A 13,556-nucleotide genomic window follows, 5' to 3' on the forward strand; every position below is an offset into this window, starting at 1 on the left:
GCAATTTAATTTTCTCCATTGGGGCAGAAGAGGTTCTTGTATCTCTTTGGTTTTGCTTCCAAATTAATATTGCAGTGTCTTGTTAAAGCTGTTCAGGTCTTTTTTTTTTTTTTTTTTCTTAGAATGCAGTAAAATCATGGGCTGTATTTCACTATACATACAGATTCTCTTTGAACTCTTGGGCATAATGTAAAAAACTTAGCCCCAAACAGTGTGGTAGGAGGCTAAACACCATTCCCCAAGGATTGTGAGATATTTTAAAGGACAGTATATCTCATCTTGCTTTTCCACTTTTCCTTCCCAGAAACTCGTGTTCCTGAAGTGCCTAGCTCTCTTCACGTACGCCCGCTCGTCACTAGCATCGTAGTGAGCTGGACTCCTCCAGAGAATCAGAACATTGTGGTCAGAGGTTACGCCATCGGTTATGGCATTGGCAGCCCTCATGCCCAGACCATCAAAGTGGACTATAAACAGCGCTATTACACCATTGAAAATCTGGGTATGTTTGCTAAGTAGAGAAAGTTAATTGTGTGGGAGATTCCTTTCTTTTTAACCTTTTATGTAATATTTTTATTTTTACAAGAAAATTGCAAAAATAGTACAAGTAATTTCTGCATGTTATTCACCTGAATTCCCCAAATGTTAACATTTAACCACATTTACAGCTATATTTTGCAGAATGCCCCTCAATTTAGACTTGGCTTAATATTTCTTCATTACATTCAGGTTTTGTATTTTTGGAAGGAATAGGGTAGAAGTGCTGGGTTTCTGTCAGTGCATCATATCAGGAGGCACATTACAGCCTATATTGATAATGATGTTAACTTTAATCAGTTGGCTAAAATGGTATCTGCCACATTTTCCTGCTATAAAATTGTTATTTTTTTCCTTGGTAATTAAAAGTATCTTGTGGATGAGATACTTTGAGTCTTTATAAACATCTTGTTTCCCATTACACTTTCACTCCCTAGTTTCAGCATCTGTAGTAACAGTTATTAGAATGGTGTTTCCCCAGTGGTGATTTTCTAATTCCATATTTCCTCTACACGTGTTAACATCCTATGATAAGGAAGAACTTTCTTTCACCCCTATGAAGAGAATGGCCAATGGGAATCTCTTTATAACTGGTTCCTGTGTCCATTTGACATCTTCCATCTTTCTTTGAGCACTTTCTTCCTTTTTGACAACATAGTAAGATGTTCCTGGCTCATCTAGTATTTCGCTAGCCTCAGCCCTGGAACCAGCCATTTCTCTAAGGAACCCTGATTTATTTTATGAAAAATGATTTTGGAAACCAATATCTGGGCACTATATCTATTCATTGTAACTAGGGTAGAAAATCCTAAGGAATCTACAAAAGGGCCACAAGATACAAAGTGAATATACAAAAACAGTAAAATGATTTTGGAAACCAATATCTGGTCACTATATCTGTTCGTTGTAACTGGGGTAGAAAATCCTAAGGAATCTACAAAAAGGTCACTAAAACTATAAGTGAATTTAGCAAGGCCACAAGATACAAAGTGAATATACAAAAACAGTTGTATCTCCATATACTAATAATAAGCAGTTGGAAATTGGAATTAAAATAACAATACCACTTAGAATAGCATCAAAAAATATGAAGTACATAGGAGCAGACTTATAAAATGTGTGTAATATCTGTGCACTGAAAATAGAAAATTGTTACTGAGAGAAATTAAAGAATACTTAAGATACCATGTTCACTGGTTGGAAGCCGTGATATTACTAAGGTGACAATTCTCCCCAGTGCAGTCCAAGAAAAGTCGCAATAGGCTTTTTTGTAGAAATTGATAAGCTGATACTAATAATTTTTATGAAAAATCAAAGGAACTAGAATAGCCAATTTTTTTAAAGAATAAAATTAGAAGACCCATACTAGCTGATTTCATGTCTTCTTATAATTGAGACATAGTGGTGGTATTATAAAGGTAGATGTTATACATCAATGGAACAGAATAGAGTCCAGAAATAGATCCATATGTATATAGTCAGTTGGTTTTTGGAAAAGCTGCTTAGATAATTTAGTGGGGAGAAGACAGTCTTTTTATCAAAAGGTGTGGGAATACCTGGATATCCATATGAGAAAGAAAAGGAACTTTAACCCTTGTCTTACGCTATATGCAAAAACAGACCTAAATGCAAATGACCCAATGACTTTGGGACAACAATTCTAGAAGAAAGTGTAGGAAAAAATCTTTATGACTTTGGGATAGGGAAGGACCTCTTAGGTTGTAAAACAGCACAAATCGTAAAATTTAAAAATTGATAAATTGGATTTCATCAAAATTTTAAAACTTCTACTCTTAGAAACATACCAATAAAATGAAAAGGCAAGCCACAGACTTGGAGAAAATACCCACCATTTAAATATCTGACAAAGAATTTGAGTCCAAAATATATAAAAACTCTTACAACTCAATAATAAGAAGGTAACCCAATAAAAAGTGGGCAGGAGATTTGAACAGACACTATACCAAAGAAAATATATGAGTGGACAATAACCATATGAAAAGATGCTCGGCAACATTAATCACCAGAAAATGCAAATTAAACCCACAGTGAAATACTATTGCACACCCACTAGAATTACTAAACGTTAGTAGACTGGCAATAACAAATATCAACAAGGATACAGAACTGGAATGCTCATACTAGCTGGTGGGAATGTTTGACAGTACAACCACTTTGGAAAACAGTTTAGAGATTTCTTGTAAAGTTATAACCCAGTAATCCCACACGTAGATAATTAAAAGAAATAAAAATACATGTCTGTGTAAAAGCTTATATACAATGTTCATAGTAACTTTATGAACAAGGGGAAATAACAAATTTTCATCAACAGGTAAGTGATAAATCGTGATATATCCATGGAGTACTACTCAGCAATTAATAGGCTATCAAGACACAACAGAAATTAATCTCACAAACATGCTGAGCAAAGACGTCAAACACCATTATATTTTGTGAATTACAAAATAGGCAGAATTTATCTATAGTGACAAAGCAAGATCAGTGGTTGCCTGGAACCAGGGGTGTTAGGAATCAACTACAAGGGCACCAGGGAGCTTCTCGGAGTATTGGAAATGTTCTGTATCTTGATTTTGGTGGTTATGATGCAAGGTATATATATTTGTCAAAACTCTAAATGTACAGTTAAATGGATACATTTTATTATATGCTAATTATACCTCATAGTTGACTTTTTTTTTTTTTTTTTTTTGAGACAGCATCTCACTCTGTTGCCCAGGCTGGAGAGCAGTGGCACGATCTCAGCTCACTGCAACCTCCACCTCCTGGGTTCAAATGATTCTCCTGCCTCAACCTCCTGAGTAGCTGGGATTACAGGCTTGCGCCACCATGCCCAGCTAATTTTTGTATTTTTGGTAGAGATGGGGTTTCACCATGTTGCCCCAGGCTGGTCTGAAACTCCTGACCTCAGATGATCTACCCACCTCAGCCTTCCAAAGTGCTGGGATTACAGGCGTGAGCCACTGCGCCCGGCCTCGTTGATTTTAAAAGCAAAAGAATTTGAGAAATATTTATATTTTATAATAAATAATTTATTTTGTTAGGTATAATTACTTTTCCAAATTGGATTATCATTATAGATCTTTTCTGAAACACTTGTTTCTAAAATTAAAATCTGCCCTGACCAAATTTTCATTCAGATCGTTTCTTTGTAAACATCTTTTCTAAGAACAACTTCAAGTGCCTAACAGAAGAGTTATATTCATCCTTTCTGTTAAAAAATAAGCTGGGATTTAAATATTCAAAAAAAAAAGTAACCTTTATCTTTTTCCTTACAAGGAAGAAACAGTACAGTTAACCTAGGAAATGTATCCCCACGTGAACATCTTTTAAGACAATTGTTAGCAAAAGGAAAGCTTTGCTGGTAGAATAAAGATGTCTGGCCAGGCACAGTGGCTCACACCTCTAATCCCAGCACTTTGGGAGGCTAAGGCAGGAGGATCGCTTGAGCCCAGACGTTCAAGACCAACTTGGGCAACATATTGCGACCTCATCTCTACAAAAAATTTAAAAAATTAGCCCGGCATGGTGGCGTGTGCTTCTAGTCCCAGCTACTTGGGAGGCTGAGATAGGAGGATCACTTGATCCCTAGAGGTCAAGGCTGCAGTGAGTCCTGATTATACCACTGTACTCCAGCTGGGTGACAGAGCAAGACCTTGTCTGAAAAGAAAAAAAAAAAAAATGTCCCTGTAGTGACCAGCTTCATACTGTTTCCTTTATGCAACTACTGATGTGAAACTCCTTTGCAGTATTGACAGGACACGGTCCTTGATCTTCAGGTGCTTTCAGTCTAACAGAACAAAAAGAAAACACAAGAAACAGTGAAGTGAGTTGAAGTGAATTTTGTTCAGAGAAGGGAGAGCTAGCAAGACACAGTAGAGCAGTCAGGGAAGAAACCCCTGAGCTTGAAAGATAGAAACGAAATAGCGTTTGAAACAGAGAGATGAGAGGAGTGCTGCATGTGCAGAAGAGAGTAAGCAGATAGAATTTATTAGAAAATGGAGTGCACATTGCAGAGTAGCAAAAAAATTAATGCAGCATAAAGTAAAATAAGCTTGAGCTATAATTATTGACCTAGATAGATCTAAGATGCATATGATGTTGAGTAAAAGAAGCAAGTGAGAGGTGGAGAAATGCAGTTAGCAGTTCATCTATTCATCATCCTGGAACTCTCCCCTGACCTTCAGATCCATATAAACATCTGCCTACTGGGTATCAGCACCTGGATATATCTCATATTCCATCTGGCCCAAAATTAAAGTTAATGCCTTCTCCCTCAAACCTGTTGATCAATCAGCAAATATTTAATAAACACTTACAATATCCCAGACACTGTGCTAGAGATAGAGCAGAGAATGAGACAGACGTTCTCACAATTATTAGAAATAGTACAATTCAAAAATAATTGAAATTGTTCACAGTGCTGAGGGAGAGAAATGGGCTGTGTAACTAGAGAGGCTAGTCCAGTGTGGAATGAGCCCTTTCAGATGAATAGGTGCTTACCTAGGTAAACAGGAAGAGTGGGATGTGACCCCAGCATAGGGAGCAGCTGGAAGCGAGAAGGCCCCGTGTTGGAGAGAACGTAGTGCTCAGTGAACTGAAAAGTGGCCGGTAATGATGGAGCACAGAGAACTAGGCAAAGAGTGGTGGGAGAAGACAAGTAGTAGATTCAACAAAACTTGATTGTCTGGAGGGGATGAGGGAAAAGGAGGTCTTAATAACTCTCAGGTTTCTGGCTTGAGCAGCAGGGTTGGTGGTAGTGTCATTTACTAAACCAGGGGACACTGGAGCTGATCTGAAGCTAGAGGCAGGGTGGGAAGGGAGAGATTTGAGACACCCAAGAGGAAATGCCAAACAGACAATTGAACGTAAAGGTCTGGTGCTCATAAGAAAGATCCAGACTATAGATCTGTATTTGTAATTGATGACACATACATGCTAATCAGAGCTAAGGAAATGAATGAAAGTGCATAGGGTGAGAGCGAAGAGTGGGAATAGAAGAGGACCTAGAATCAAGCCTTGCACATGTATATCATGGTTGCTCTTGCCCCTTTTCCCAATCTCAGTGAATGACACTACCATCTACTGTGTTGCCCAAAGCACTTTTTCCTTGCCAGTCACGAAGTAAGTCTTACTGATTCCATTTGTTGTTAGTTCTGACACAGGAAGACCAGGTGCCTCTATTTGTTGCCCTCTAGTGGCAATCTAGGGAGTGGGTGGGCCGCCAAGAAAAGCAGCTGTTTTAAGCTTTTGAGCCACATGAGGCATGGCTCATGAGGCATGATGGCTAGGTGAGGTTTGGCCATTTCTGGATTTGGAGGCCACTTGGAGAGTCAAGGACACTGAGCACTTAACTGACTTAACAGTTTATCTCCTTCTTCTCTACCTTGTCTGTTCCCATCGCTGTCCTTCCAGGAATGAAAGGGGTTTGTTTAATTCCAAGCTCCATCTATAGGCTTCAGCACATTAAATCTTATCTCTTCATTCTCAGCCAAGCCCTACACCATACCCTGAACATCACTAAACCATAGCAGAGACCAAGAGGGAATTCAAACACAGCCCACCTCCTCTACTGAGACTAAATCCGGGAAGTTGGTCCCAGCCAGTTTTTCTGTACTGTGTGTACTTCCATCTCCCTATCTCCCCACACCCTGAAATAATCCCCCATAAAAAATTTTAAAGTTGTCTTTCTTGAATTCTTCTGTGGTTAAGATTATGCACAGCCACCCTTGAATTTTTAAAATTCTGTAGTGAGCATTTTTTTAATGTGTGTTTCTTTTTTTCAGATCCCAGCTCTCACTATGTGATTACCCTGAAAGCATTTAATAACGTGGGTGAAGGCATCCCCCTGTATGAGAGTGCTGTGACCAGGCCTCACACAGGTAAGGTATCCTATCTTTCCTAGTCTCCAGCACTTTTCCCTGCAGCTTAGGCAGAATATTGGCATGAGGCCTATCCCATAGGTGTTAGGGAAGAAAAAGCATATGGCAGTTTCGGGTGCTGACTTCAAATGGGAAAGTGGGCTTTCAGCATGGAAAGTTCTGTTAATTTCTGTTTTGCTTCTTTTTTTTGGAAGATTCTAATTCTGCCACGTAAGCCATTTTGTGTAGATATATACACATGTTTTTAATCTGTTAGGATGTGGAAAGCAGAGTTTTTAGATAATTAAAAGTGATTTTCCGTCTTTTGGGCATGTGAGTTGAAACTAAAGTGAGTCAAAAACAAAAAATGTAGGTTACTGACGGTGGCAATAAATGCATGTGATTCGTGAACCCAACATCATTTGGTTACTAGCCACCTGAGTTGGTTAGGAAAGTGTTTTTCTATGTGCCTTTTGTAAGCTTGAGTATAAGGTCAGAGGTACTATCCATTTGATCAGTTATACATTTATTACAAACGAGACCAAATATTCATTGTTTTTCTTTGAATTATCTACTTAAAATATCTCTAAAGGCCGGGTGCAGTGGTTCATGCCTGTAATCCCAGAAGTTTGGGAGGCCAAGGCAGGCAGACCCCGAGGTCAGGAGATCGAGACCATCCTGGCTAACACAGTGAAACCCTATCTCTACTAAAAACACAAAAAATTAGCCAGGCATGGTGCTGGGCGCCTGTAGTCCCAGCAACTCGGAAGGCTGAGGAAGGAGAATGGCATGAATTCAGGAAGCAGAGCTTGCAATGAGCCAAGATCGTGCCACTGCACTCCAGGCTAGGCAACAGAGAGAGATTGTCTCAAAAAACAAAACAAACAAAAATCTCTAAAATAAAGTAATATACATGTCATGTAAATTTTTCTGTAGATATATAAGACATCTAATTTAGATCTGAAAGAGAAAGTTTATTGAAGTAAATATGTTAGAGTTATAAATTTTTTTCTTTTTTTTATTATACTTTAAGTTTTAGGGTACATATGCACAACATGCAGGTTTGTTACATATGTATACATGTGCCATGTTGGTGTGCTGCACCCATTAACTCTTCATTTAACATTAGGTATATCTCCTAATGCTATCCCTCCCCCTCCCCCCACCCCACAACAGGCCCCAGTGTGTGATGTTCCCCTTCCTGTGTCCATGTGTTCTCATTGTTCAGCTCCCACCTATGAGTGAGAACATGCGGTGTTTGGTTTTTTGTCCTTGCGATAGTTTGCTGAGAATGATGGTTTCCAGCTTCATCCATGTCCCTACAAAGGACATGAACTCATCATTTTTTATGGCTGCATAGCATTCCATGGTGTATATGTGCCACATTTTCTTAATCCAGTCTGTCATTGTTGGACATTTGGGTTGGTTCCAAGTCTTTGCTTAGAGTTATAAATTTTTTTAAAGGGCACTGGAAACCAAAGAATTTATTTTCGGAAATGTTCTTTTTCATTTATTTCCCAAAATTTTGATTCTTTATTTTCCAGTGATATCTGCTGGATATGTTGCATAATTGTGCAGATTTGGTAACATTCTTAAGGAAGGCTTACCTTTCCTGAAGGAAGAGTACATCCTTGAGTTCCTTTTGCTTTATTTGGGTGTGAGCTATGTCACTCTACTGCCATTAGACCCAGAACATCAGGGGGCCTAATATTCTCTGTCCTTTTTTTTAAGCTTCTATTTAAGACTACTACATGTTTGGTAGTTCTGTTCTGTCTTCTATATGCTTACAGTTTATCATTTCTTTTAGAAATAGCTTTAGTATTACAAAAAAGGAGCAAAAATTAAGTGAAAAAGAGTATTTAAATAAGTGGTCTGCTACTTTCTAAAATCAGGCTATAATAGTAAAAAACAAATTTGACATTACTTCCTTTTATGTGGCTTAAAAATATAGCCTACTAGCTAGAAATACACAAGAAAATGTTCCTAAGTCATGTAATCTAGATATGTTTTCTAAGGGTTGCTACATATAAGAAAAAAAATTTCTACAAGAATTCTAATGACTTCTACACCTGAAGGTGCATTTTCTGTAACTAATTGGTATGTGTCCTGCCAAACTTTGAACAAAGCTCTTGGTTATATAATGTATGCTGCTCCTCTTATTTTTAGTCCTCATTGCGCAGGAAATACACAAATGGAGACTATTACTTTAGCTTAGCAATTATTCATAAACAAGGTCCATGCCATTCCACATTTTGAGTAATAAGGGCTAGTCACCATGACTATGTGAGAAACCCATTGTAAACTGTGAACTTAAATCAGTATGTGTAAACTTAGAAAACCTAAGCATGAATTGGGAAAGCCTGTATGGATTCTGCTGTATTGCTCTGGGCCTATGGTGCATGGTGCTTTTGTGCTCATTCTGGCCTCAGAGAAGGTGTCTGTTGTGTATGGCACAGGACAGCTCCATGAGTATAGACTTTCCATCAAATAAGTACTGTACAGTACTCTGATTTCTAAAGTTTGTGAAGTTTGTTACTTGGAACTGTGATAACCATGGCATTTCCCTTAACTGATGGGAATTCATCACTGGGTTGTTCTCTGACTCTGTGGAAGAAACTATGGTAGATAGTCCAGCATGGTGTCAGCTTACCTTTCCTGAAGGAAGAGTACACCCTTGAGTTCCTTTTGCTTTATTTGGGTGTCAGCTATGTCACTGTACTGCCATTAGACCCAGGACATCAGGAGGTCTGAACTTGACCCTTTGTGGGTATCAGATACCCTCAATACCCATGGCTGACATTCAAGACTCAGGTTTGAGAGTTGGACCCTTACATGAATAGTGATATGCACAGATAACTCTTGTCCCAAAAATTCAGCCACATTCACTGAAATCTCAAACCATGAGGTTTGTATTGCTTGTTTAGAAATTGTACCCCTGATTCTAAAAGCAGTTTTTGTCTTCGTGAGCCTTTTTGGTTTTGGGGTTTTTTTGTTTTCTGAGACAGAGTCTTGCTCTGTCACCCAGGCTGGAGTACAGTGGTGCAATCTCAGCTCACCGCAACCTCCATCTCCCAGATCCAAGCGATTCTCATGCCTCAGCCTCCCGAGTAGCTGGGACCCCAGGCACCTGCCAGCATGCCCAGCTAATTTTTGTATTTTTAGTAGAGACAGGGTTTCACCATATTGGCTAGGCTGGTCTTGAACTCCTGACCTCAGGTGATCTGCCCGCCTCTGCCTCCCATAGTGCTGGGATTACAGGCATGAGCCGCTGCACCTCGCCTCATGAGCCTTTTTGAACAGGAGGTAGAAATTTCAAGTTATTTTAAGAAAATTCAAGCACAAATACATTAATATAATCACTGGATTATAACATTTTAATATGCCTATACAATGCAGTAGAGAATATAGTTTATTACTGCTTCTCTTAACATTTTTCTGTAATTTTTTCCTGAAAGAACACAAGTGGAAATAGTCTTTTAAATGAATGGTGGTTATCTATTAACTCCGAATTTTCTTTCTTTTTCTCCATTTCTCACCTTTCATTCCATTATATTACCCTGCATTTCCCTTTTATTTTATTTTTGTTTACATTAAAATGCCACTTCCCTTTTTAAATTATTTTCTGCTCAGACACTTCTGAAGTTGATTTATTTGTTATTAATGCTCCATACACTCCAGTGCCAGATCCCACTCCCATGATGCCACCAGTGGGAGTTCAGGCTTCCATTCTGAGTCATGACACCATAAGGATTACGTGGGCAGACAACTCGCTGCCCAAGCACCAGAAGATTACAGACTCCCGATACTACACCGTCCGATGGAAAACCAACATCCCAGCAAACACCAAGTACAAGGTACTGACACATTTGCCCTGGCTGAAAAAAGCTAATCATTGATACTTTCTAATTTTAAAGTCTCAATTCATGTTTTTTTCAGAATGCAAATGCAACCACTTTGAGTTATTTGGTGACTGGTTTAAAGCCGAATACACTCTATGAATTCTCTGTGATGGTGACCAAAGGTCGAAGATCAAGCACATGGAGTATGACAGCCCATGGGACCACCTTTGAATTAGGTATGTGTTGTCAGAAGCCATGTCACATGGCTGCTTTTACTTCCCAAGGAAAGAATTGAGTGCATGAATTGACATATTTACAAAACACAGTGAGCAACTACATTTGGAATTCAGTGTTTGCTATTTCAGCTGACAAGTTGTGTGTTTTTAATTACTGAACAAGAACATTAGCAAATAAGAGGATACTACAGGGAAAACATGATAAATTACAAAGCACTGGGTAAATGTAAGGGATTATTGCCATTAATCCTGCTTTACTGGTAAACTGAGATAGAAAAGATGAAGTGACCTGCCCTTGACCAGGCAGTTCCAATGCCATGCTTGCTTGGAGCCTGAACACTTTGCTAGGTGACCCCAAAGCCGCCTCTGCAGTTTGCTTGCAAGCAAATTAGCGTCTTATAAAATCTTCCACTGAAATAATCCTTAAGGTCTTTGTAAGTGGACACGAGAGGGAAAAGATGACTAAGCAAATTAAAGAGAGAACAGGCTATCTGGGTTTGAGATTCTGTTTGGTTTTTGCTGACTTTTAGACATGCCTTTCTGCTACCCCCTGGGCTTTCCTAGTCTAGGGATATGCATAACCATTTCAAATCTCTGTCTATTTTGGCCTCCTATTTCTCTCCTATATGAATAATGGAGTTATAAATTCTCCACAAACTGGGCTTGGCCTCAGTGTCTTTTTGTCTTCTGCACAGTTCATTGGACTTTGTACAGAGAAAAGGGTGGGATTTGAAGAGTTAGAAATACAGTGCATCAAAGTTTAAATAGACCTTGAGTTTGCTTTCTTTGCCAACCATTTTAAGAAAATGTTTTACTTCAATCCCAACCCATTAGATAACAAATGAGATTGTGTTTTCCCTTAGGATATTTGCATTTCACCAGGCTTCCTTACATTTTATCCTAAGAGAATTCTAGTATTTTAGGAAGAGTTGAGTAAATTTAAGGATGTACTTAATTTGCTCATTTTCCTACTAGTGTGTTAAAAGTTTTCAGCTATCACATGGAAACACAGGAAACATATTGTCCTGTTGCATAAACGAACAGCTTCACTTTAGAGCTGTAACCTCAATAGTTGGCAGTATGTTTGCAGAATAAACTCATAGTGAAAAATATTAATCTGTAAATCATCTATTCTTTGAAGAAATAGGGCTTTTAAAAGTTATATTTGGGGCTGGGAGTGGTGGCTTGCACCTGTAATCCCAGTGCTTTGGGAGGCCATGGTGGGCAGATCACCTGAAGCCAAGAGTTCGAGACCAGCCTGGCCAACATGGCGAAACCCCATCTCTACTAAAAATACAAAAATTAGCTGGATGTGGTGGTGCACACCTGTAATCCCAGCTACTTGGTAGGCTAAGGCACGAGAATCACTTGAACCCAAGAGGCAGAGGTTGCAATGAGCGGAGATTGTGCCACTGCACTCCAGCCTGGGTGACAGAGCTAGACTCCATCTCAAAAAAAAAAAAAAAACAAAAAAAAACAGCTATATTTGGTTTGGAGAGCCAACTATAAATGAGAGAGAAAACTGTTTTACAATTTACAGTATTCTAACAAAATAATCCAGTGTGACAGGGAAGAAGTCATCTTGGATGAATTACATAACTTCTCTAATTTTTTGGTGTCCTGATCCATAAAGCAGAGATAGTGATAACTACCTTTCAAATTTTCTGCAAATACTAAGTGAGATACTATGTGTACATTACCTGGTATACGGTAGGTACTTGGTACAAATGCCACTTGACTTTCCTACCTAATTATCCTGTTTATCCCTGACTCCCAGCCAAGATGCCAATTCTGTATCTTCATAGTATGGTATTTCCTCTTTGGTACTCTGAATATTCTTCTTTTGATTGGAACTTTTGATAGACAAACTGTGATTTCTTTGAAGCCAGAAGCTTTATCTTTTTTGCCTTGTGCCCTTTATTTTGCCTTACAAGTGGAAAAGGTTGAAGAAATAGTGAACTAATTTGAAATGGACAGAAATTATTAAAAATTTTGTTATTTTGTAGTTCCGACTTCTCCACCCAAGGATGTGACTGTTGTGAGTAAAGAGGGGAAACCTAAGACCATAATTGTGAATTGGCAGCCTCCCTCAGAAGCCAATGGCAAAATTACAGGTAAGATGCAATCAAGTGTGCATTTCTTTGTGCCCTCTTCCTGCCTGACAGGAGTATTCCAGGAGAGTACCGTGTTGCTGGGAGAAGTGGGAGTCTGAAGGCTGGCTTGGTCATTTTATGGGAAGGTGTGAGTCATGATGGTCCTTGAAATTGGGGTGAGGCTGTGCTGGTCGCCCATGGCGGCATAAAATGGGTTGCCTGTTGGTGGTTCTGACTGCAGTCGGGGATGGGAGGCACTAGACAGCCTTTGGCTATAGTGGGACTTTGTAGACATTTATTTTCCTTAGGAAAGCTGTTCTTCTCTGTCTCCGCCTAGATGGACAGCTTCAGAATTATATACCCCCTCCCTGGTTCTGTAGAGTAATACCCAATAAACAGAGATTCTGCTCTTGTACCCTGAAGCCACACACACAAAAAAAAGCCCATTAGATATTTAATTCCTTTTCACTGCCCCCTGAGACCTGCTACTTCAAGTACCTGTGCTCTTATAATTAGAGTTAAAAGTGTGAACTGGCCTAGGTCTTTGTAGGGACCTGGAATTTTTTCCTTGTACTTTCAGAGGAAAACCTTCCACAGTAGAGGGGACACTCTGCCTTCCTCAGCCTTATCAGGGAGGGAAGCCTGATGGGGTTCAGCTGCTCTTACTTCCTTTGGCGCCTCTGCCCCATGTAGGTGTGTGCTGAGGAACTGGGGTTTGCCCTGAAGTTCCTCTGTATGAATAGGTGGCCTAAGGAAATGGAAAGCTTTTCTTAGCACTGTCCTGCTTCTTGCTTTCAGTAGGAATCTCTTTCTGTACATCCTGGTCTTTATGTCATTTTTTTAGGTTTTGACTTTGCCTCTTTTGTGAAAGAATGAATCATTACTTGACTTGGATTACATTTTACTTTGTCTTTTAAAACCGGCAACAGCGCAGTGCCCTTTTGCTGTGGGTCAGATAGATTCATGGTTGTGACG

At 39.2% G+C, this 13,556-nt stretch overlaps 1 protein-coding gene across 20 annotated transcripts in view; it reads left to right on the forward strand.

The window, feature by feature from the left end:
* NEO1 (neogenin 1) overlaps positions 1 to 13,556 on the forward strand; it is a 252,978-nt gene that overhangs the window by 207,707 nt on the left and 31,715 nt on the right. For 12 of the 20 annotated variants that reach the window (XM_016927160.3, XM_063795256.1, XM_063795258.1 and 9 more), the window contains 5 exons: positions 305 to 499; positions 6,339 to 6,434; positions 10,044 to 10,267; positions 10,350 to 10,488; positions 12,495 to 12,602. In XM_016927160.3, coding sequence (XP_016782649.1) covers positions 305 to 499; positions 6,339 to 6,434; positions 10,044 to 10,267; positions 10,350 to 10,488; positions 12,495 to 12,602 — 762 coding nt within the window. The remainder of the gene's footprint in view (positions 1 to 304; positions 500 to 6,338; positions 6,435 to 10,043; positions 10,268 to 10,349; positions 10,489 to 12,494; positions 12,603 to 13,556) is intronic. The other 8 variants (XM_054667797.2, XM_054667795.2, XM_054667799.2 and 5 more) reach the window with 1 other exon arrangement.

Source organism: Pan troglodytes, chromosome 16 (genome assembly GCF_028858775.2).
Source record: "Pan troglodytes isolate AG18354 chromosome 16, NHGRI_mPanTro3-v2.0_pri, whole genome shotgun sequence".
In the NCBI taxonomy this organism is placed as follows: domain Eukaryota; kingdom Metazoa; phylum Chordata; class Mammalia; order Primates; family Hominidae; genus Pan; species Pan troglodytes.